Source organism: Pristiophorus japonicus, chromosome 23, assembly GCF_044704955.1.
Source record: "Pristiophorus japonicus isolate sPriJap1 chromosome 23, sPriJap1.hap1, whole genome shotgun sequence".
NCBI classification, from domain to species: domain Eukaryota; kingdom Metazoa; phylum Chordata; class Chondrichthyes; family Pristiophoridae; genus Pristiophorus; species Pristiophorus japonicus.
The window spans coordinates 40096104-40122074 of NC_091999.1; the positions used below are offsets into that span (position 1 = coordinate 40096104).

The window sequence follows — 25971 nt, forward strand, 5'->3', positions numbered from 1 at the left end:
AGCATAACTTCGCTACTTTTCCATTCCACAACAATTCAATTCTATAACAATCGATCGCAATAATTTAACTCAATACTTTAAATTCTTAAGTCCAACTGTGTCAGCATGCTGCAGATAACTGGAGATAATTTTGTTTTAACTGCTGGATCTTTTGCTATTCCATCAACCTCTTATCCAACTGGAACTGGCATTGTCTAATATGGTAGTCTTTGGCTACGGCATAGTCCAGAGACACAAGTCTGCATTTTCTTCACCATGCATCAACAATGTTAGAAGCACGTAAAACACTGGTCTTCCTGTGGCAAGCACAAACCACTAGTCTCTGAACTCTTCTTTTTCGAACATAATATTTCTAATCTAAACATTCTATGATGAAAATATCCACGGCCAGTTGTTTGCAAACACCAACTGCTGCTCAGTGAAATCTCTCTCTAATGATAACAACCACATTTTCCCCGATATGCAATGAACTAAACATGAACACCTTTCAGAAGCTGAATTAACCGAGTTCCCGATGCCAACACCCCTCTCATCTTCCATTCCCTTCAACTGAAAGGAAAACCAGATTGTATCAGTCGGGATTTGAAAGATATTTACAACAGATGCTAGATATTCTTAGAGTTAGCATTGTTCTCTATTCTGTCTAATCGAGGAGTTTGATAACAGACTTTCTCCTGTGAAAGTAGAGCTGGAATATTGGGCCGGGATGTATTTACTTGTTCATCTTGTTGACTCTAAACCGTTGCCAATTATTTGATGTGATCTGTATTTTCTTAAATACATTTCCTGAATAAATTCAAATTTAAATTGAACCCAGGTTTGCAGGCGTGATGCTCCATTCACACATCGAAGGTGAGAGAGATGCTGTGGGGCACACGCTAAGTCCAGTATCTGAAAGTGATTCACAGACTGGGTTTTGTGTTCAGGGCTCCCAGAAATGTTACCGACACCTTCCCACAATACCAAGGCTAGGAGAGGCACTCTGGAAGGTAAGGGGAACTGGCATTTGTCCACGAGAGTAACCGAAGGTATGAGAACTGAAATAATCCAGAGTTAGAAAGGAGAAAAGGCCCCAAAATGGTGCAGTCAGTAACAGGACATCAATTAGTCTCCTCTTATCTTGGAATATTAAATGTCGACACACTCTGTTATTGAAACATCAAATATTATATTCCAGCCCAGTTATAGGGGTTATTATCATCAGAAACAAACTTCAACTGTCGGAATGGACACGATTCAGTCGGGATGTGATTAACAGCAGCAATGATAGCAGAATCCAACCACTGCAGTCACTTGTGAACTCGCTGGTGTGTCAGCAGGCGGGATGACACAGTGAATCCCTTCCCACACACGGAGCAGATGAAAGGCCTCTCCCCAGTGTGAACTCGCTGGTGTGCCAGCAGATTGGATGATACAGTGAATCCCTTCCCACACACGGAGCAGATGAACGGCCTCTCCCCAGTGTGAACTCGCTGGTGTGCCAGCAGGTGGGATGAACGAGTGAATCGCTTCCCACACACGGAGCAGGTGAACGGCCTCTCCCCAGTGTGAACTCGCTGGTGTTTGAGCAGATTGGATGACAGAGTGAATCCTTTCCCACACTCCGAGCAGGTGAACGGCCTCTCCCCGGTGTGAACTCGCTGGTGTGCCAGCAGGTTGGATGAAACAGTGAATCCCTTCCCACACACGGAGCAGATGAACGGCCTCTCCCCAGTGTGAACTCGCTGGTGACTCAGCAGGCTGGATGACACAGTGAATCCCTTCCCACACACGGAGCAGGTGAACGGCCTCTCCCCAGTGTGAACTCGCTGGTGTGCCAGCAGGTCGGATGACTGAATGAATCCCTTCCCACATTCAGAGCAGGTGAACGGCCTCTCCCCAGTGTGAACAAGCTGGTGTTTCACCAGGCTGGATGACTGAGTGAATGGCTTCCCACACACGGGGCAGGTGAACGGCCTCTCCCCAGTGTGAATGTGTTGATGAATTTGCAGCGCAGACAGGTAGCTGAATCCCTTCCCACAGTCCCCACATTTCCACGGTTTCTCCGTGGTGCGGGTGTGCTTCCGTCTCTCCAGGTTGGATGATCAGTTGAAGCCTCCTCCACACACAACACGTTTACAGTTTTCCCCGCTGTGAATGGTGCGATGGTTTTTCAGGCTGTGAAACTGGTTAAAGCTCTTTCCACAATCAGTGCACTGAAACACTCTCACTCGGGTGTGTGTGTCTCAGTGCTTTTTCAGTCACACTGATGTTTGTAATCTTTCCCCACAGACAGAATAAACAAACATTTCTCCTTCCACATTCAAAGGCCGATGATATTCAAGTCCTGATGAATCGAGTGACTCTATCTGATCATGACGTGATGTTTAGTTTGAGTTTCCCTTCTTCAAATCCTCCCCTTCTAACACCCTGCAAAAGGAGTTTACAAAAGTCATCACTGTAAGTACAGGATCGAAATTCAGAAGAGACAATTCTAGTTTCTATGGAACATTCTTTCCTTCTGCTGTGTGGCTTTAAGTATTGACTTAATAAAAATAATAAAGAGGGAGAAGATAGATTGAGGGTAAACTGGCAAGAAATATAAATACAATCAGAGCTTCTACAGATATATAAAAAGGAAGAGATAGCTAAAATAAACGTTGGTCCCCGAGAGGATTAAACAGGGAAATGGCAGAGACTTTAAACAAATATTTTGTGTGGTCTTCACGGTGGAAGACACTAAAAGCATCCCAATAATAATAGATAATCAAGGGGTCACAGGGAGCGAGGAACTTAAAACAATCACTATCACTGGAGAAAAAGTACGAGACAAACTATTGGGACTAAAGGTGGACGTCCCCTGGACCTGATGGCCTGCATCCTGGGGTCTTAAAAGTGGCTGCAGAGAAAGTGGATAGATTGGTTGTAATCTACCAAAATTCCCTGGATTCTGGCAAGGTCCCAGTGAATTGGAAAACCTCAAATGCAACACCTCCATTCAACAAGGGAGGGAGAGAGAGAGAAAGCAGGAAACTATAGAGCAGTTAGCTGAACATCTATCATTGGGAAAATGCTGGAGTTCATTATTAAGGAAATAGTAGCAGGACATTTAGAAAACCATAATAGTCAAGCAGAGACAGCATGGTTTTATGAAAGGGAAATCAGGTTTGACAAATTTGCTGGAGTTCTTTGAGGATGTAACGAGCAGGGTGGATGAAGAGGAACCAGTAGCAGTTGTGTATTTGGATTTCCAGAAGGCATTCGATAAGGTGCCAGATAAAAGGTTACTGCACAATATAAGAGCTCACAGGGTTGGGGATAATATATTAGCATAGATGTGGGATTGGCGAACTAACAGAAAACACAGAGTCGGGATAAATGGATCATTTTCAGGTTGGCAAACTGTAACTAGTGGGGTGCCACAGGGATCAGTGCTGGGGCCTCAACTATTTACAATCTATATTAATGACTTGGATGAAGGGACGGAGTGCACTGCAGCCAAATATGCTGCTGATACAAAGATAGGTGGGAAAGCAAGTTGTGAGGAGGACACAAAGAATCTGCAAACGGTTATGGACAGGCTCAGTGAGTGGGTAAAACAGTGGCAGATGGAGTATAATGAGGGAAAATGTGAGGTTATGCACTTTGGTAGGAAGAATAAAAAAGCAAATTATTATTTAAATGGCGACTACAAAATGCTGCGGTACAGAGGGATCTGGGGGTCCTTGTGCATGAAACACAAAAAGTTAGCATCAGGTACAGCAAGTAATCAGGAAGGTAAATGCAATGTTGGCCTTTATTGAAGGGAAATGGAGTATAAAAGTAGAGAAGTCTTGCTACAACTGTACAGGGTGTCCGTGAGATCACACCTGGAGTACTGCGTACAGTTTTGGTCTCCTTATTTAAGGAGGGATATACTTGCATTGGAGGCAGTTCAGAGAAGGTTCACGAGGTTGATTCCTGAGATGAAGGGGTTGTCTTATGAAGTAAGATTGAGCAGGTTGGGCCTGTACTCATTGGAGTTTCGAAGAAGGAGAGGTGATCTTATTGAAATGTGTAAGATTCTGAGGGGGCTTGACAGGGTAGATGCAGAGAGGATGTTTCCCCTCGTGGGGGAATCTAGAACTCGGGTGCATAGTTTCAGAATAAGGGGTCGCCCATTTAAAACGGAGATGCGGAGGAATTTCTTCTCTGAGGGTGGTGAATCTTTGGAATTCTCTACCCCAGAGAGCTGTGGAGGCTGAGTCAGTCAATATATTTAAAGGGGAGATAGACAGATTTTTGAATTATAGTGGAGTCAAGAGTTATGTGGAGCAGGCAGGAAAGTGGAGTTGAGGTCAAGATCAGATCAGCCATGATTTTATTGAATGGCAGAGCAGGCTCGAGGGATCCAATGGCCTACTCCTGCTCCTATTTCTTATTGTTAATCTGTGAACCTTGACCTGAACCTTCCAAAATGTTACTGATTTTGAGCAATAGAAAAATATCTAAGCATTGATAAATGCATCATCTAACATCTCCAACTGAGCTAACCTGCTGTAACTATGTCAGTATTTGTGTCAGCTGTGACTCAGTGGGTAACACACTTGCCTCTGGGTCACAAGGTTGTGGGTTGATGTCGCACTCCAGAGACATGAACACAAAACTCTCGGCTGATGCTCCAGTGCAGTGCTGAGGGACTGCTGTAATGTCGGAGGTGCTGTCTTTTGGATAAGATGTTAAACCGAGGCCCCGTCTGCTCCCTCAGGTGGACGTAAAAGGTCCCATTGCACTATTTCAAGCAGAACAGGGGAGTTATCCCCGATGTCCTGACCAATATTTTCCCTTAACATCAGTGAAGCAGATTATCTGGTCATTATCACATTGTAAATTGGTTGCTGCGTTTCCTACATTACGATAGTGACTACACTTCAAAAAGAACTTAATTGACTGTAAAGGGCTTTGGGGCATCTGGTGGTGGTGAAAGGTGCAAAATAAATGCAAGTCTTTTTATTTTCTATGTGTCTTTTATTCCTCTCCCTTCTCCCATTGTGCCTCCTTTTGTCTGCTGTCATTTCCCCACCTCCTCTTCCCCACCCAACTTTACAGTTCATTTCTTGTGTACATGGTCTCTCTCTCTCCTTTCCCTCACTCTATCACTCCCTATAAGCTGTCCATCTGCCTATCTCCCAGTTCTGATCAAATGCTCTCCCTCACCCATCACCATTTCTCCTTCCTCTATAGACAACAACAACTTTCATTTATATAGCGCCTTTAAGAACATAAGAGTTATGAGCAGGAATAGGCCATACGGCCCCTCGAGCCTGCTCCACCATTCAATAACATCATGGCTGATCATCAACCTCAACTCCACTTTCCCGCCCGATCTCCATATCCCTCGATTCCCCGAAACACCAAAAATGTATCTATCTCAGCCTTGAAATAACTCTGTAAAATGTCCCCTGGTGCTTCACAGGAGCATTATCAGATATAATTTGACACCGAGGGTCAAAGAGGCACATTTTAAAGAGGGTTAAAAAGGAAAAGAGTGGCTAAAGTAAATGTTGGTCCCCTGGAGGATGAGACTGGGGAATTAATAATGGAGAACAGGGAAATGGCAGAGACATTGAACAAATATTTTGTATCGGTCTTCACGGTGGAAGACACTAAAAACATCCCAATATTAGATAATCAAGGGGCTATAGGTAGGGAGGAACTTAATACAATCACTATCAGTAATGAAGTGGTACGAGGTAAAATAATGGGACTAAAGGCGGACAACTCCCCTGGACCTGATGGCTTGCATCCCAGGGTCTTAAGAGAAATGGCTGCAGAGATAGTGGATGCATTGGTTGTAATCTCACAAAAATCCCTGGATTCTGGTGCGGTCCCAGCAGATTGGAAAGCCGCAAATGTAACGCCCCTATTCAAAAAAGGAGGCAGACAAAAAGCAGGAAACTATAGCCCAGTTCGCCGAACATCTGTCGTTGGGAAAATGCTCGAGTCCATTATTAAAGAAGCAGTAATGGGACATTTGGAAAAGCATGATTCAATCAAGCAGAGTCAGCATGGTTTTATGAAAGGGAAATCAGGTATGACAAATTCACTGGAGTACTTTGAGGATGTAATGAGCAGGATGGATCAGGGGCAACCAGTGGATGTGGTGTATTTGGATTTCCAGAAGGCATTCGATAAGGTGCCACATAAGAGGTTACTGCACAAGATAAAAGCTCACTGGGTTGGGGGCAATAATTAGCATGGATAGAGGATTGGCTAACTAACAGAAAACACAGAGTCGGGATAAATGAGTCTTTTTCCAGTTGACAAACAGTGACTAGTGGGGTGCCGCAGGGATCGGTGCTGGGTCCTCAACTATTTACAATTTATATTAATGACTTGGATGAAGGGACAGAGTGTAATGTAGCCAAGTTTGCTGATGTTACAAAGATGGATGGGAAAGCAAATTGTGAGGAGGACACAAAAAATCTGCAAAGGCTCAGTGAGTGGGCAAAAATTTTGCAGATGGAGTATAATGTGGGAAACTGTGAGATTATCCACGTTGGCAGAAATAATAGAAAAACAAATTATAATTTAAATGGAGAACAATTGCTAAGTGCTGCAGTACAGAGAGACCTGGGGGTCCTTGTGCATGAAACACAAAAAGTTAGTATGTAGGTTCAGCAAGTAATCAGGAAGGCAAATGGAATGTTGGCCTTTATTGCAAGGGGGATAGAGTATAAAAGCAGAGAAGTCCTGCTGCAACTGTACAGGGTATTGGTGAGGTCACACCTGGAGTACTGTGTACAGTTTTGGTCTCCTTATTTAAGGAGGGATATACTTGCATTGGAGGCTGTCAGAGAAGGTTCACTAGGTTGATTCCGGATCTGAGGGGGTTGTCTTCTGAAGATAGGTTGAATAGGTTGGGCCTACACTCATTGGAGTTCAAAAGAATGAGAGGTGATCTTATTGAAACATATAAGATAATGAGGGGGCTCGATAAGATGGATGCAGAGAGGATATTTGCATCCACTCATAGGGGAAACTAAAACTCGAGGACATAGTCTTCGAATAAGGGACCGCCCATTTAGAACAGAGATGAGGAGAAATTTCTTCTCTCAGATGGTTGTAAATCTGTGGAATTCTCTGCCCCAGAGAGCTGCAGAGGCTGGGGCATTGAATATAATTAAGGTGGAGATAGACAGATTTTTGAACAATAAGGGTGTAAAGGATTACGGGGAGCGGGCAGGGAAGTGGAGCTGAGTCCATGATCAGATCAGCCATGATCTTATTGAATGGCGGAGCAGACTCGAGGGGCCAAATGGCCTACTCCTGCTCCTATTTCTTCTGTTGTTTGGGTCTTAAAGGAGGAGGGAGAGGTTTAGGGAGGGAATTCTGGAGCTTAGGGCCTCGGCAGCTGAGGGCATGGCCACCAATGATGGTGTGATTAAAGCCAGGAATGCGAGGCCAGAGATCCTGGAGGGTTGTAGGGCTGGAGGAGGTTACAGAGATAGGGAGGGGCGAGGGCACGGAGGGATTTGAAAACAAGGATGAGAATTTTTAAATTGAGGCTTCGTGCCCAGTCATCATTTCTCCTTCCTTTACAGACGCTCCCTGACCACTCTCCATTTCTCCTTCCTTTACAGACGCTCCCTGACCACTCTCCATTTCTCCTTCCTTTACAGACGCTCCCTGACCACTCTCCATTTCTCCTTCCTTTACAGACGCTCCCTGACCACTCTCCATTTCTCCTTCCTTTACAGACGCTCCCTGATCACTCTCCATTTCTCCTTCCTTTACAGACGCTCCCTGACCACTCTCCATTTCTCCTTCCTTTACAGACGCTCCCTGACCAATCTCCATTTCTCCTTCCTTTACAGACGCTCCCTGACCACTCTCCATTTCTCCTTCCTTTACAGACGCTCCCTGACCACTCTACAATCTGCTCCATTTTTTGAAATATTTAAAGATTTTAATAAATCTTTGAAGGTGGCAGGACAGGTTAACAAAGCTGTTAATAAAGCGTAAAGGATCCTGGGCTTTATAAATCGAGGCACAGAGTACTAAAGCTGGGAAGTTCTGCTAAAGCGATATAAAACACTAGCTCGAGCCCAGCTGGAGGATTGGGCCCAATTCTGGGCACACTTCAGGAAGGACACAAAGGCTTTGGAGAGGGGACAGAAGAGATTTACTGGAATGGTGCCAGGGATGAGGAACTTCATTTATGTGGAGACTGGAGAAGCTGGGATTGTTCTCCTTGGGGCAGAGAAGGTGAAGACGAGATTTGATAGAGATGTTAAAAATCATGAAGATGAGATGGAATAAAAAGAGGAACTGTTTGTAACACTAATAACCAGAGGGCACAGATTTGAGGCGATTGGCAAAAACAGAGGTCACATGAGGAAAACCATTTTCACACAAGGAGTGGTTAGGGTTTGGAATGCACTGCCTGACGGAGCGGTGGAGACAGAGTCAATAGTGGCCTTCAAAAGTGAATTGGACAAACACTTGAAGCAGAATGATATTGCAGGGATTTGGGGAAAGAGCGTGGGAAGCGGGATAACCGGATTGCTCCCCGAAAGTATCGGCGCAGACTCGATGGGCCGAATGGCCCCCTTCTGTGTTGCAATATTCTGTGATTCTAGAATTCTTTACAGACACTCCCTGCTCAGTCACCATTGCTCCTTCATTTACAGACACTCCCTGGTCCATTACTATTTCTCGTTGATTTACAGACGCTCCGAGAGTTTGACGCAGACACAGCGCATGCACTGACCGCTCCTTTGGGCTGGAACGGACCCAGGACCCGGCAGAGAGGGGGAGAATGTTCCCCGGTTTATATCTCCCCCCCCCGGTGTGGGGAGAATGTTCCCCGGTTTATATCCCCCCCCCCCCGGTGTGGGGAGAATGTTCCCCGGTTTATATCCCCCCCACCCCCGGTGTGGGGAGAATGTTCCCCGGTTTATATCACCCCCCCCGGTGTGGGGAGAATGTTCCCCGGTTTATATCCCCCCCACCCCCGGTGTGGGGAGAATGTCCCCGGTTTATATCCCCCCCTCCCCCCGGTGTGGGGAGAATGTTCCCCGGTTTATATCCCCCCCACCCCCGGTGTGGGGAGAATGTTCCCCGGTTTATATCCACCCCCCCCGGTGTGGGGAGAATGTTCCCCGGTTTATATCCACCCCCCCCCGGTGTGGGGAGAATGTTCCCCGGTTTATATCCCCCCCCTCGGTGTGGGGAGAATGTTCCCCGGTTTATATCCCCCCCCCCGGTGTGGGGAGAATGTTCCCCGGTTTATATCCGGGCCCAGGGCTGCACTCGGTGTTGTTGTCCCCAGCGTTTCTTTAACCCGCTCCCTGGAGCTCGCTCACCTCCTGCATCAGCGTCTGCCACCGCCGCCTGCACATGCTCAGCTCACACTGCCCGGGTGATTAACGGCAGCTCTCCACCAATAGGAAGAGTGAGGCGGGGCTGGAGGACCGGATGGGCGGTTGGTCCTCCAACCAATTGGAGTGTGTGAGGGGCGGGGCTTCCGGCAGGCTGTAACTAGTGGGGTGCAGCAAGGATCAGTGCTGGGGCCTCAGCTATTTACAATCTATATTAATGACCTAGATAAACGGACCAAGTGTAATATTTGCTGACGATACAAAGCTCGGTGAGACAGTAAGCTGTGAGCAGAACACAAGAGTGCAAAGATATATAGATAGACGATGTGAATGGGCAGTAAGGTGGCAGATTGAGTACAATGTAGGGAAATGTGAGGTTATTCACTTTGGTCGGAAGAATAGAAAAACAGAATATCTTTTAAATGGTGAGAAACTTTAAATGTTGGTGTTGAGAGAGATTTGGGTGTCCTTGTGCAAGAAACACAGAAAGCGAGCATGCAGGTACAGCAAGCAGTAAGGGGGTGGAGTATAAGAGTAAGGATCTATTGCTACAATTGTACAGGGCCTTGGTGAGACCACAGCTGGAGTACTGGGCAGTTTCGATCTCCTTATCTAAGGAAAGATACACTTGCCTTGGAGATGGTGCAATGGAGGTTCACAAGATTGATTCCTGGGATGAGAGAGCTGTCTTACGATGAGAGATTGTGTAGAATGGACCTATACTCTCTGGAGTTTAGAAGAATGAGAGGGGATCTCATTGAAACATACAAGATTCTGAAGGGTATTGACAGGGGAGATGCTGAGAGCTAGAACTCGGGGGCTCAAAATAAGGGGGAGGCCATTTAAGACAGAGATGGGAAATTTCTTCACTCAGAGGGTTGTGAATCTTTGGAATTCTCTCCCCCAGAGGGCTGTGGATGCTCAGTCTATTCAAGGCTGAGATAGATAGATTTTTTGACTCTCGGGGAATCAAGGGATATGGAGATCAGGTGGGAAAGTGGAGTTGAGGGCGATGATCTTATTGAATGGCGGAGCAGGCTCGAGGGGGCGTATGACCTACTCCTGCTCCTATCTCTGATATTCTAATATTGATATCTGAGGGGTCTAGATTTATTAGTCCCACCCTTTATCTTAAGGGAACATACTTGCTCTGAACCCTCGCTATCTCCTCCTTGAATGTCTCCCACTGCTCTGACACTAATTTACCTTCAAGAAGCTTTTTCCAGTCCACTTTGATTAAATCACATCTCTGCTTAGTAAAATTAGTTTTAACCTAATTGTGAACTTTTATTCCTGGTCCATCTTTGTCCTTTTCCATAACGACCCTAAATCTAACTGAATTATGATCACCAGCACCAAAATACTCTCCCACTGATACCCCTTCCACCTGCCCAAGCTTCATTCATTAAACCTAAGTCCAGAACCACCCCCTCTCTTGTTGGGCTTGCTACGTAATGGCTAAAAAAAGTTCTCCTGAATGCATTTTAAGAATTCTGCTCCTTCTATATCTTTCACACTAATTCTATCCCAGTTAATATTTGGGTCGTTGAAATCCCCGACTATTGCTGCCCTATTATTTTTGCACGTATCAGAAATGTGCCGACATATTTGCTCTTCTGTCTCCCTCTGACTGTTTGGGGATCTATAGTACATCCCCAGCAGTGTGATCGCCCCTTTTGTGTTCTTCACTTCTCCCATGTGGCCTCATTTGATGATCCTTCGAACATATCATCCATCTCCACAGCTGGAATTGTTTCTTTAATCAACACTGCGACGCGCTCTCCTTTTTTTATCCCCGTCTCTATCTCGTCTTAAAACCCTGTAACCAGGAATGTTGAGCTGCCATTCCTGCAGTTCTTTGAGCCGTGTTTCACTAATAGTTACAATATCATACCCCCACAAGACAGTCTGTGCCCTCAGCTTATCTGCCTTAATCCCTAGACTCCTTGCATTGGCATTGAAGTATTTCTAGATTGATTCCTGTGATGAGAGGACTGTCTTATGATGAGAGTTTGTGTAGAATGGGCCTATACTCTCTGGAGTTTAGACGAATGAGAGGTGATCTCATTGAAACACACTGGCACTGGCATTTAGCGCTGCCAAACTCCCTTATTGTCTATTTTCTAGCCTTTGTTTCCTCTGCCTTCCAAACAATAGCCATACTGTCCTCTCTCTCTATCCATACTGTCCCCTCTCTCTCTATCCATACTGTGCCCTCTCTCTCTATCCATACCGTGCCCTCTCTCTCTATCCAGTGAGGATATTGTCCGGTCCTGTTGAGGTGCAACCTGTCCGGCTTGTACTGGTCCCACCTCCCCCAGAAACGCTCCCAATGCCTCAGGAATCTAAAACCCTCCCTCCTGCACCAAACTCCAGCCATGCATTCATCTGCTCTATCCTCTTATTTCTGTACTCACTAGCACGTGGCACCGGGAGTAATCCGGACATTACTACCTTTGAGGTCCTATTTTTTAATCTCTTTCCTAGCTCCCTAAAATCTGCCTGCAGGATTTCATCCCTCTTTCTGCCAATGTCATTGGTCCCGATGTGGACCACAACCTCTGGATGTTCATCCTCCCCCCTCAACAATGTCCTGCAGCCACTCAGTGACATCCTTGACCCTGGCACCAGGGAGGCAACATACCATCCTGGCATCATGTCTGTGCCTGCAGAAGCGCTTGTTTGTTCCCCTAACTATCAAATCCACTCCCACTATTGCTCTTCCACTCTTCTTCCTCCCCGCCCTGTGCAGCTGAGCCACCCACGGTGTCGTGGACATGGCTCTGGCTGCACTCCCCAGAGAAACCAGCAGTATCCAGAACTGAAAACCGGTTAGCGAGCGAGATGCACTCAGGGGACTCCTGTCCTACTCTTGCCCCATAACGCTGAAAATGTTTTAAACTCATGTTTATCTCTTTCGAAAGTTACAAGTGAATCTGCTTCCAGCACCCGAACAGGCAGTGCGTTCCAGGCCAGAACATCTCGCTGCTTCATTAGTCCCCTCATGTAGCATCTAGTTCATTTGCCAATCACATTCAATCTGTGCCTCTGGTTACTGAACTTTCTGACACTGGAAATTGTTTCTCCTTATTAAGAGGATTGGCGGGCTGGAGGAGGTTACAGAGATAGGGAGGGGTGAGGCCTTGGAGGGATTTGAACAAGAGGATGAGAAATTTAAAGCCTGAAGCCACCAGCCGTCTCCCCCAGTGCAGAATGTGACTCACTGCGAACAGAAAGGATTTGTGTTTACTTACAAAAGATGCATAATGAAGGGAAATCAATCTCTGTATCTTTAACTAACAGCGACATGGGGGAAATGAATGACCTTTAAACACCTGGTCCACTTGGCACTGAAGTGTCTGAAAGTCATAATAGGAACTCCAGGGAAACAAAATACTGACAAATGTTAAACTGTTTTGCTGACAAAAGAAATCTCGATTTAACTTTAAAAGATGAATTGTTTAACAGGGGTTCACACAGACCCACCTGACAGGCCGACTCAGGATCCACCCCTCAAGCACCGCGATTGGTTGCAGAACACGCTGCTCGCTGGGCCCTCCGGTCTCTGACCTCTCTTCCTGTTGGTTCCCAGGACAATCAATCACCACTCGCCAACATGACACTGCCACATTAAGTTGAGGGGCTCAGAGGAAGAAATAAAATGGGGCCGTGAATCTGATATAAGAAATAAAATTAGAGAAGCATAATTAAATTTATAAACAAAACTATTTAAAGTCAAATCAAATGAATTGTTGCATTTAATACATCCTTCTGGGCCAAGTGGAAACAAGTGATGTGTGGGCTGTGCAGAGTGTCTGTGCCCGGTTACACAGCGTGTCCCTGGCTCCCCGCTCCAAGTGCACATGTTTCAGCTCACATCCAACTGACTGGATAATCCTCGCCCGTCTAAACCCCATCACACAAATAGCAGCATTTGATGTTTAGTTATGACCAAACTTTATAAACACTGGTTAGGCCTCAGCTGACACATTGTGCTCAATTCTGGGCACCACACTTTCAGAAGGGTATCTACACCTTAGGGAGGGACCAGAAGAGATTTACTGGAATGGTACGAAGGAGGAGGGACTTCAGTTATGTGGAGATACTGGAGAAGCTGCGGTAATTCTCCTTGGAGCAGAAAAGGTTAAGAGGAGATTTGATAGAGTGTTCAAAATCATGAATGGTTTTAATAGACTAAATAAGGAGAAACACTTTCCAGTGGCAGAAGGGTCGGTAACCAGAGGACACAGAGTTCAGGTGATTGGCAAAAGCAGAGGCGACATGAGGAACCATTGTATAAGCAGCGAGTTGTTGCAATCTGGAATGCACTGCCTGATAGGGCGGTGGAAGCAGATTCAATAGTGGCTTTCAAAAGTGAATTGGATAAATACTAAAGGGACAATATTTGCAGAGCTATGGGGAAAGAGCAGGGGAGTGGAACTAACTGGATAGCTCGACCATAGAGCCAGCACAGGCACGATGGGCCGAATGGTCTCCTGCACTTTCATTCTATGAAAATGGCGGATGATCTTATCCAGAATGCTGCGACTACATATCCCCAGAAAACCAAGACCGCCTATTTCCACCTGTGTAATATCGGCCCTCTCCACCCCTGCCTCAGCTCACCCTCTGCTGAAACCTTCGCCCATTCCTCGGTTATCTCTAGACTTGACTATTCCAACACACCCCTGGCTGGCTTCCCACATTCTACCCCACGTAATCTTCACCTAATCCAAAACTCGGCTGCCCGTGTCCTAACTCGCACCAAGTCTCGTTCACCCATCACCCGCTGTGCTCACTGACCTACATTGGCTCCCGGTTAAGCAAAGCTTCGATTTCAAAATTCTCATCCTGGTTTACAAACCCCTCCATGGTCTCGCCCCTCCCTATCTCTGTAATCTTCTCCAGCCACACAACCCCCAGAGATGTCTACTCTCCTCTAATTCTGCCTCCTGAGCATCCCTGATTATAATCGCCCAACCATTGGTGGCCTTGTCTTCTGTTGCCGAGGCTCCAAGCTCTGGAACTCCCTCCCGAAACCTCTGTGCCTCCTCCCTGAAAGCACTGACTCTGGCTTTGTTCAGTTCTGCACTCACTGGTTAACATACGATATCGGAGCAGCAGTAGGCCATGCGGCCCCTCGAACCTGCTCTGCCATTTAATACGATCGTGGCTGATCCGATCATGGACTCAGGTCCCTTCCCTGCTCGCTCCCCATAACACCTTATCGTTTGAGAAAGTGTCTATTTCTGTCTTAAATTTATACAATGTCTCAGCTTCCACAGCTCTCTGAGGCAGTGAATTCCACACATCCACAACCTTCAGAAGAAATTTCTCCTCATCTCAGTTTTAAATGGGGGCTCCTTATTCTAAGATTATGCCCTCTAGTTCTACTCTCCCCCATCAGTGAAACATCCTCTCTGCATCCACCTTGTCACGCCCCCTCATAATCTTATATATTTCGATAAGATCACTTTTCTATCTTCTGAATTCCAATGAGTAGAGGCCCAACATATTCAACCCCCTCATCTCCAGAATAAACTTTGTGAACCTTTTCTGAACTGCTTCCAAAGCAAGTATATCCTTTCGTAAATACAGAAACCAAAACTGTACGCAGTATTCCAAGTGTGGCCTCACCAATACCCTGTACAACTGTAGCAAGACTTCCCAGCTTTTATACTCCATCGCCTTTGTAATAAAGGCCAAGATTCCATTGGCCTTCCTGATCACTTGCTGTACCTGCATACTGATCTTTTGTGTTTCATGCACAAGTACCTCCAGGTCCCGCTGTACAGTAGCACTTGGTAATCTTTCTCCATTTAAATAATAACTTCTTCTGTGATTTTTTTTCTGCCAAAGTGCATGACCTCACACTTTCCAACATTATACTCCATCTGCTAAATTTTTGCCAACTCACGTAGCCTGTCAATGTCGTTTTGCAGATTTTGTGTGTCCTCCTCACACATTGCATTTCCTCCCATCTTTGTATCATCAGCAAACTTGGCTACACTACACTCGGTCCCTTCTTCCAAGTCGCTAATATAGATTGTAAATAGTTGGGGTCCCAGCACTGAACCCTGCGGCAACCCACTAGTTACTGATTCCCAAACTGAGAATGAACCATTTATCCCGACTCAATGTTTCCTTATAAGTCAACCCTCTCATCTCCGGAATCAACTCATGAACCTTCTTCCAACTGCCTCTCCTTTCCTCCCCTGAAGATGCTGAATCTGTCTGGTTTCAGTTCTGCACTCACTGGTTCCCCTCCCTCCCCTCTGTCCCTGCCCCTGAAGGTGCTGTCTCGGGCTGGAATCAGTTCTACACTCACTGGTTTCCCTCTTATCCCTTGAAGATGCCGACACTGGCTGGATCCAGTTCTACACTCACTGGTTCCCCTCCCTCTCCTCACCTGATGGTGCTGACTCTGGCTGGGTCCAGTTCTACACTCACTGGTTCCCCTCCCCTGAAGGTACTAACTCTGGCTGGGTTCAGTTCTACACTCACTGGTTCCCCTCCCCTGAAGGTACTGACTCTGGCTGGGTTCAGTTCTACACTCACTGGTTCCCCTCCCCTGAAGGTACTGACTCTGGCTGGGTTCAGTTCTACACTCACTGGTTCCCCTCCCCTGAAGGTACTGACTCTGCCTGGGTTCAGCTCTACACTCACTGGTTCCCCTCCCCTGAAGGTACTGACTCTGGCTGGGTTCAGTTCTACACTCACTGGTTCCCCTCCCCTGAAGGTACTGACTCTGGCTGGGTTCAGTTCTGCACTCACTGGTTCCCCTCCCCTGAAGGTGCTGACTCTGCCTGGGATCAGTTCTACACTCACTGGTTCCCCTCCATCTCCTCCCCTGATGGTGCTGACTCTGGCTGGGTCCAGTTGTATACTCAGTGGTTCCCCTCCCTCCCATCTGCCCTGTCCCTTAAAGCGCTAACTCTGGCTGTGTTCAATTCCACACTCACTGTTTCCCCTCCCTCCCATCTCCAGCAGGCAGAGTTTAGGGAGCTAGGAGAGAGATTAAAAAGCAGGACCTCAAAGGTAGTAATCTCCGGATTCCTCCCAATGTCACGAGCTAGTGAGTACAGAAACAGGAGGATAGAGCAGATGAATGCCTGGCTGGAGAGATGGTGCAGGCGGGAGGGCGTTAGTTTCCTGAGGCACTGAGACCACTTCTGGGGGAGGTGGGACATGGACAAACCAGATGGATTGCACCTCAACAGAGCCGGGACCAATAACCTCGCGGGGGGTTTGCTAGTGCTGTTGTGGAGAGTTTAAACTCGCTTGGCAGGGGGAAGGGAACCTGAAAATAGAGTCAGTAGGGAGGGGAGTAAAGCTGGAATTAGGAAGCAAAAAGAAAGAAAGTGAGTTTGAAGGAGAGAGGAAACAAGCAGGAAAAAAGTGTAAAAAAACAAGGCACTTTGTCTAAATGCACGTAGCATTTGTAACAAAATAGATGAGTTGACGGCACAAAGATACAAATGGGTATGATCTGATCGGCATTACAGAGACGTGGTTGCAAGGTGACCAGGTCTGGGAATTAAATATTCAGCAGTACTGGACAATCCGGAAGGACAGACAGAAAGGAAAAGGAGGTGGAGTAGCTCTTTTGATAAAGGATGGAATCACTGCAATAGTAAGAAACGATATTGGCTCAAATGATCAGGATGTTGAAACGGTTTGGGTGGAGATAAGGAACAATAAGCTGAAAAAGTCACTGGTGGGTGTAGTCGATAGGCCCCCTAACAAGAGCTACTCTGTTGGTCAGCGCATAAACCAGGAAATAGTGGGGGCTTGTAAAAAGGGAACAGCAATAATCATGGGTGATTTTAACCTCCATATTGATTGGACAAACCAAATTGGTCAGGGTAGCCTTGAGGAGGAGTTCATAGAGTGCATAAGTGATGGGTTCCTTCAGCAGTATGTAACGGAACCAACCAGGGGGCAGGCTATCTTAGATCTGGTCCTGTGTAATGAGACAGGATTAATTAACAATCTCCAAGTAAAGGATCCCTTGGAATGAGTGATCATAGCATGATCTGAATTTGAAATTCAGATGGTGGGTGAGAAAGTTGGATCTCTAACCAGCGTACTAATCTTAAATAAAGGAGACTATGCAGGTATGAGGGCAGAGTTGGGTAAAGTGGACTGGGAAAATAAATTAAAGTGCAGGACGGTTGATGAACAGTGGTGTACATTTAAGGAGATATTGCATAACTCTCAAGAAAAATATATTCCAGTGAGGAGGAAATGGTGTAAAAGAAAATATAGCATCCGTGGCTAACTAAAGAAATAAAGGACGGTATCCAATTAAAAACAAGGGCATACAAAGTGGCCAAAACTAGTGGGAGGACAGAAGACTGGGAAGCTTTTAAAAGCCAGCAGAGAATGACTGAAAAAAATGATTAAGAAAGGGAAGATAGACTATGAAAGTAAACGAGCACAAAATATAAAAACAGATAGCAAGAGTTTCTATAGGTATATAAAATGGAAAAGAGTGGCTAAAGTAAATGTTGGTCCCTTAGAGGATGAGACCGCGGAATTAGTAATGGGGAACATGGAGATGGCAGAAACTCTGAACAAATATTTTCTATCAGCCTTTACGGCAGAGGACACGAACAATATCCCAACAGTGGACAGTCAAGGGGCTACAGAGGGGAGGAACTTAACACAATCACTAAGAAGGTGGTACTCAGTAAGATAATGGGACTAAAGGCGGATAAATCCCCTGGAGCTGATGGCTTGCATCCTCGGGTCTTAAGAGAAGTCGCAGCAGGGATAATGGATGCATTGGTTGTAATTTACCAAAATTCCCTGGATTCTGGGGAGGTCCCAGCGATTGGAAAACTGCAAATGTAACGTCCTTATTTAAAAAAGGAGGCAGAAAAAAAGCAGGAAACTATAGAGCAGTTCGCCTCACTTCTGTGCTTGGGAAAATGTTGGAGTCCATTCTTAAAGAAGCAGTAGCAGGATATTTGGAAAAGCAAAATTCAGTCAGGCAGAGTCAGCATGGATTTATGAAGGGGAAGGCATGTTTGACAAATTTGCTGGAATTCTTTGAGGATGTAACAAACAGGGTGGATAAAGGGGAACCAGTGAGTGTGGTGTATTTGGACTTCCAGAAGGCATTTGACAAGGTGCCACGTAAAAGGTTACTGCACAAGATAAAAGTTCACAGGGTTGGGGGTAATATATCAGCAAGGATAGAGGATTGGCTAACTAACAAAACAGAGAGTTGGATAAATGGTTCATTCTCTGGTCGGCAACCAGTAACTTGTGGAGTGCTGCAGGGATCAGTGCTGGGACCCCAACTATTTACATTCTATATTAAAGGACTTGGAAGAAGGGACTGAGTGTAACGTTGCCAAGTTTGCTGCCGATACAAAGATGGGAGGAAAAGCAATGTGTGAGGACACATAAAATCTGCAAAAGGACATAGACAGGCTAAGTGAATGGGAAAAAATTTGGCAGAAGGAATATAATATTAGATAGTATGAGGTCATGCACTTTGACAGAAAAAAAAATCAAAGAGCAAGTTATTATTTAAATGGAGAAAGATTGCAAAGTGCTGCAGTACAGCGGGACCTGGGGGTACTTGTGCATGAAACACAAAAGGATAGTATGCAGGTACAGCAAGTGATCAGGAAGGCGAACGGAATCTTGGCCTTCCTGATCCATGTTTATGAAAGGATATACTTGCTTTGGAGGCAGTTCAGAGAAGGTTTCGGGGATGAGGGGGATGACTTATGAGGAAAGGTTGAGTAGTTTGAGCCTCTTCCCATTGGAATTCAGAAGAATGAGAGGTGATCTTATCGAAACGTATAAGATTATGAGGGGGCGGGACAAGGTGGATGCAGAGAGGATGTTTCCACTGATGGGGGAGACTCGAACTAGAGGGCATAATCTTAGAATAAGGGGCCACCCATTTAAAACTGAGATGAGGAGGAATGTCTTCTCTCAAAGGGTTGTAAATCTGTGGAATTTGCTGCCTCAGAGAGCTGTGGAAGTTGGGTCATAGAAACATAGAAAATAGTTGCAGTAGTGGACCATTCGGTGTTTTTGTGACTGGAAGGCTGTTTCCAGTGGGGTTCTGCAGGGCTCAGTGCTGGGATCCTTGTTTTTTGTGGTATATATCAATGACTTGGACATCAATGTTGGGGGTATGATTAAGAAGTTTGAAGGTGACACTAAAATAGGCTGTGTGGTTGAGAATTAAGAAGAAAACTGCACACTGCAGGAAACTATAAATGTACTGGTCAGGTGGGCAGTAAAGTGGCAAATGGAATTTAATCCAGCTAAGTGTGAGGTAATACATTTGGGGAGGTCTAACAAGGCAAGGGAATATACATTAAATGCTACAACACTGAAAATTGTAGAGGAACAAAGGGACCTTGGAGTGTAGGTCCACAGATCCCTGAAAGTGGCAGGCCAGGTTGATAAGGTGGTTAAGAAGGCACATGGAATACTTGCCTTTATTCGTCAAGGCATGGAATACAAGAGCTAGGAGGTTATGCTTGAACTGGTTAGGCTGCAATTGGAATACTGTGTGCAGTTCTGGTCACCACATTACAGGAAAGATGTGATTGTACTGGAAAGGGTACAGAGGAGATTTACAAGAATGTTGCCTGGACTGGAGAATTTTGGCTATGAGGAAAGATTGGAGATGCAGAGTCAATTTTCTTTGGATCAGAGGACACTGAGGGGAGACCTGATGAAAGTGTATTAAATTATGAGGGGCCTGGATAGAGTGGATAGGAAGGACCTGTTTCCCTTGGCAGAGGGATCAACAACAAGGGGACACAGATTTAAAGTAATTGGTTTAGAGGAGATACGAAGTTAATTTTCTTCACCCAGAGGATGGTAGGGGTCTTGAACTCACTGCCTGAAAGAGTGGTAGAGGCAGAAACACTCAGCACATTTGAAAAATACTCGGATGTGCACTTCAAGTGTCATCACCGACAGGGCTACGGACCGAGAGCTGGAGAGTGGGATTAGGCTGGATAGCTGTTTGTTGGCCGGCACGGACGCGGTGGGCTGAAATGGTCTCCTGCCATGCTGTAAAGTTCGATGATTTTATGATTTATGACCTAGATGAAGGGACCGAGTGTAATGTATCCAAATTTGCTGATGATATAAAACTAGGTGGGACAGTAAGCTGTGAGAACACAAGAGTCTGCAAGATATATATATAGACTGTGAGTGGGCAGTAAGGTGGCAGATGGAGTATAATGTAGGGAAATGTGAGGTTATTCATTTTGGTAGGAACAACAGAAGAACAGAGTATCTTTTAAATTATGAGAAACTTTTAAACATTGGTGTTCAGAGAGATTTGGGGTGTCCTTGTGCAAGACACACAGAAAGTGAGCATGCAGGTACGCAAGCAATAAGGAAGGGAAATGGTTTGTCCTTTATTGCAAGGGTTTGGAGGAAAAGAGTAAGGAGGTCTTGCTACAATTGTACAGGGCCTTGGTGAGACCACACCTGGAGTATTGGGCACAGTTTTGTTTTCTTATCAAAGGACGGAAACACTTGCCTTGGAGACAGTGCAACAAAGGTTCACAAGATTCCTGGGATGAGAGGGCTGTCTTATGAGGAGATAGTGTGTAGAATGGGCCTATATACTCTCGAGGTTAGAATAATGAGAGGTGATCTCATTGAAACATACAAGGTTCTGAAGGGGACGGACAGGTTAGATGCTGAGAGGTTGATTCCCCTGGCTGGACTGTCAAGAACTAGGGGCACAGTCTCAGGATAAGGGGTAGGCCATTTAAGACAGAGTTGAGGAGGAATTTCTTCACTCAGAGGGTTGTGAATCTTTGGCATTCTCTCCCCCAGAGGGCTGTGGATGCTCAGTCTATTCAAGGTTGAGATAGATAGATTTTTGTATATTAAGGGAATCAAGGGATATGGAGATCAGGCGGGAAAGTGGCGTTGAGGGCGATGATCAGCCATGATCTTATTGAATGGCCGTGCAGGCTCGAGGGACATTATGGCCTCCTCCTGCCACTATTTCTTATGTTGATATCCAGGGGACTCTAGATTTATTAGTCCCACCCTTTTTCTTGAAGGTAACATTCTTCCTCTGAATCCTCATTATCTCTTCATTGAATGCCTCCCACTGCTCTGAGACTGATTTAACTTCAACATAAGAACATAAGATTTCAGAGCAGGAGTATGCCATTCGGCCCCTCGAGCCTGCTCTGCCATTCAATGAGGTCATGGCTGATCTTCTACCTCAACTTCACTTTCCTGCACTATTCCATATCCCTTGATTACCTTAATTTACAAAAATCTATCGATCTCTGTCTTAAATATGCTCAAAGACAGAGCCTCCACAGCCCTCTGGGGTAGAGAATTACAAAGATTAATGAGTGAATAAGTTTCTGCTCATCTCAGTCCTAAATGGACAACCCCTTATTTTGAGACTGTGACCCCTGGTTCGAGACTCCTCAGCCAGAGGAAACATCCTCCCTGCATCTATCCTGTCACGCCTTGTAAGAATTTTGTTTGTTTCAATGGGATCATCTCTCATTCTTCTAAACTCTAGAGAATACATGCCTAGTCTACTCAATCTCTCCTCATAGGACAATCCTCCCACCCCAGGAATTCAGTTTGGTGAACCTTCGTTGCCATCCTCAACAGCAAGTACATCCTTCCTTTGGTAAGCAGCCAAAACTGTACACAATACTCCAGCTGCAGTCTCACCAGGGCCCTATATAATTGCAGTAAGATGTCTTTACTCCTGTACTCAAATCCTCTTATAATAAAGGCCAACATACCATTTGCTTTCTTCGTTGCTTGCTGTACCTGCATATTAACTTTCAGTGATTCGTGTACAAGGACACCAAGGTCCCTCTGAACACCAACGTTTCCCAATCTCTCACCAATTCAAATAGCTGTTTCCAGTCCACTTTGGCTAAATCACATCTCAGCTTAGTAAAATCAGCTTTTCCCCAATTGAGAACTTTTATTACTGGTCTGTCTTTGCCCTTTTCCATAACTACCCTAAATCTAACTGAATTATGATCACTAGCACCAAAATGCTGTCCCATTGATACCCCTTCCACCTGCCCAGCTTCAGTCCCTAATACTAAGTCCAGAACTTCCCCCTCTCTTGTTGGGCTTGCTACGTACTGGCTAAAAAGTTCTGCTGGTTGCTGACCCCTCTGTGAAGGGAAATAGGACCTTCCTATCCACTCTATCTAGGCCCCTCATAATTTTATACACCTCATTAAGGTCTCCCCTCAGCCTCCTTTGTTCCAAAGAAATCAAACTATTAAGAGGGTTGCTGGGCTGGAGGAGGTTACAGAGATAGGGAAGGGTGAGACCCTGGAGAGAGTTGACCAAGAGGATGCGTATTTTAAAGGCTGATGCCACCAGCCATCTCGCCCAGCACAGAATGTAACTCACTACCAACAGGAAGGATGTTACTTTAACTACTACGAATGCATAATGCGGGGAAATCAATCTCTGTCCCTTTAACTAACAGCGTCATGGAAAGAGGGAAATGAATGACCTTTAAACACCTGATTAACTTGGCACTGAAGTGTCAGAAACTCATAATAGGAACTCTAGGAAAACAAAATACTGACAAACGTTACATTGTTTTGTTAACAAAAGAAATCTCGATTTAACTTTTAACAGATGAATACGTGGCTTGAGCAATGGTGCAGCAGGGAGGGATTCAAATTCCTGGGGCATTGGAACCGGTTCTGGGGGAGGTGGGACCAGTACAATCCGGACGGTCTGCACCTGGGCAGAATCGGAACCAATGTCCTCGGGGGAGTGTTTGCTAGTGCTGTTGGGGAGGAGTTAAACTAATATGGCAGGGGGATGGGAACCAATGCAGGGAGATAGAGGGAAACAAAAAGGAGGCAAAAGCAAAAGACAGAAAGATGAGGAAAAGTGGAGGGCAGAGAAACCCAAGGCAAAGAACAAAAAGGGCCATTGTACAGCAAAATTCTAAAAGGACAGAGGGTGTTAAAAAAACAAGCCTAAAGGCTTTGTGTCTTAATGCAAGGAGTATCCGCAATAAGGTGGATGAATTAACTGTGCAAATCGATGTTAACAAATATGATGTGATTGGGATTACGGAGACGTGGCTCCAGGATGATCAGGGTTGGGAACTCAACATCCAGGGGTATTCAACATTCAGGAAGGATAGAATAAAAGGAAAAGGAGGTGGGGTAGCATTGCTGGTTAACGAGGAGATTAAGGCAATAGTTAGGAAGGACATTCGCTTGGATGATGTGGAATCTTTATGGGTCGAGCTACAGAACACCAAAGGGCAAAAAACATTAGTGGGAGTTGTGTACAGACCTCCAAACAGTAGTAGTGATGTCCGGGAGGGCATCAAACAGGAAATTAGGGGTGCATGCAATAAAGGTGCAGCAGTTATAATGGGTGACTTTAATATGCACATAGATAGGGCTAACCAAACTGGAAGCAATACGGTGGAGGAGGATTTCCTGGAGTGCATAAGGGATGGTTTTTTAGACCAATATGTTGAGGAACCAACTAGGTGGGAGGCCATCTTAGACTGGGTGTTATGTAATGAGAGAGGATTAATTAGCAATCTCGTTGTGCGAGGCCCCTTGGGGAAGAGTGACCATAATATGGTGGAATTCTGCATTAGGATGGAGAATGAAACAGATAATTCAGAGACCATGGTCCAGAACTTAAAGAAGGCTAACTTTGAAGGTATGAGGCGTGAATTGGCTGGGATGGATTGGCGAATGATACTGAAGGGGTTGACTGTGGATGGGCAATGGCAGACATTTAGAGACCGCATGGATGAACTACAACAATTGTACATTCCTGTCTGGCGTAAAAATAAAAAAGGGAAGGTGGCTCAACCGTGGCTATCAAGGGAAATCAGGGATAGCATTAAAGTCAAGGAAGTGGCATACAAATTGGCCAGAAATAGCAGCGAACCTGGGGACTGGGATAAATTTAGAACTCAGCAGAGGAGAACAAAGTGTTTGATTAGGGCAGGGAAAATGGAGTATGAGAAGAAGCTTGCAGGGAACATTAAGACGGATTGCAAAACTTTCTATAGATATGTAAAGAGAAAAAGGTTAGTAAAGACAAACGTAGGTCCCCTGCAGTCAGAATCAGGGGAAGTCATAACGGGGAACAAAGAAATGGCAGACCAATTGAACAAGTACTTTGGTTCGGTATTCACTAAGGAGGACACAAACAACCTTCCGGTTATAAAAGGGGTCGGGGGGTCGAGTAAGGAGGAGGAACTGAGGGAAATCCTTATTAGCCGGGAAATTGTGTTGGGGAAATTGATGGGATTGAAGGCCGATAAATCCCCAGGGCCTGATGGACTGCATCCCAGAGTACTTAAGGAGGTGGCCTTGGAAATAGTGGATGCATTGACAGTCATTTTCCAACATTCCATTGACTCTGGATCAGTTCCTATAGATTGGAGGGTAGCCAATGTAACCCCACTTTTTAAAATAGGAGGGAGAGAGAAAACAGGGAATTGTAGACCGGTCAGCCTGACATCGGCAGTGGGTAAAATGATGGAATCAATTATTAAGGATGTCATAGCAGTGCATTTGGAAAGAGGTGACATGATAGGTCCAAGTCAGCATGGATTAGTGAAAGGGAAATCATGCTTGACAAATCTTCTGGAATTTTTTGAGGATGTTTCCAGTAGAGTGGACAAGGGAGAACCAGTTGATGTGGTATATTTGGACTTTAAGAAGGCATTCGACAAGGTCCCACACAATAGATTGATGTGCAAAGTTAGAGCACATGGGATTGGGGGTAGTGTGCTGACATGGATTGAGAACTGGTTGTCAGACAGGAACCAAAGAGTAGGAGTAAATGGGTACTTTTCAGAATGGCAGCCAGTGACTAGTGGGGTACCGCAAGGTTCTGTGCTGGGGCCCCAGCTGTTTACACTGTACATTAATGATTTAGATGAGGGGATTAAATGTAGTATCTCCAAATTTGCGGATGACACTAAGTTGGGTGGCAGTGTGAGCTGCGAGGAGGATGCTGTGAGGCTGCAGAGCGACTTGGATAGGTTAGGTGAGTGGGCAAATGCATGGCAGATGAAGTATAATGTGGATAAATGTGAGGTTATCCACTTTGGTGGTAAAAACAGAGAGACAGACTATTATCTGAATGGTGACAGATTAGGAAAAGGCGAGGTGCAAAGAGACCTGGGTGTCGTGGTACATCAGTCATTGAAGGTTGGCATGCAGGTGCAGCAGGTGGTTAAGAAAGCAAATGGCATGTTGGCCTTCATAGCAAGGGGATTTGAGTACAGGGGCAGGGAGGTGTTGCTACAGTTGTACAGGGCATTGGTGAGGCCACACCTGGAGTATTGTGTACAGTTTTGGTCTCCTAACTTGAGGAAGGACATTCTTGCTATTGAGGGAGTGCAGCGAAGGTTCACCAGACTGATTCCCGGGATGGCGGGACTGACCTATCAAGAAAGACTGGATCAACTGGGCTTGTATTCACTGGGGTTCAGAAGAATGAGAGGGGACCTCATAGAAACATTTAAAATTCTGACGGGGTTAGACAGGTTAGATGCAGGAAGAATGTTCCCAATGTTGGGGAAGTCCAGAACCAGAGGTCACAGTCTAAGGATAAGGGGTAAGCCATTTAGGAC

The 25971-nt window shown here is 45.6% G+C and overlaps 1 protein-coding gene across 1 annotated transcript in view; it reads right to left on the bottom strand.

The window, feature by feature from the left end:
- Positions 1-1055: 1055 nt before the first annotated feature.
- LOC139235354 (zinc finger protein 585A-like) overlaps positions 1056-25971 on the bottom strand; it is a 108047-nt gene continuing 83131 nt past the window's right edge. Inside the window, exons 2-3 of the mRNA XM_070866495.1 lie at positions 2112-2224; positions 1056-2042 (exon numbers count right to left, since the gene is read on the bottom strand). Coding sequence (XP_070722596.1) covers positions 1290-2042; positions 2112-2224 — 866 coding nt within the window. The 3' untranslated portion in view covers positions 1056-1289. The remainder of the gene's footprint in view (positions 2043-2111; positions 2225-25971) is intronic.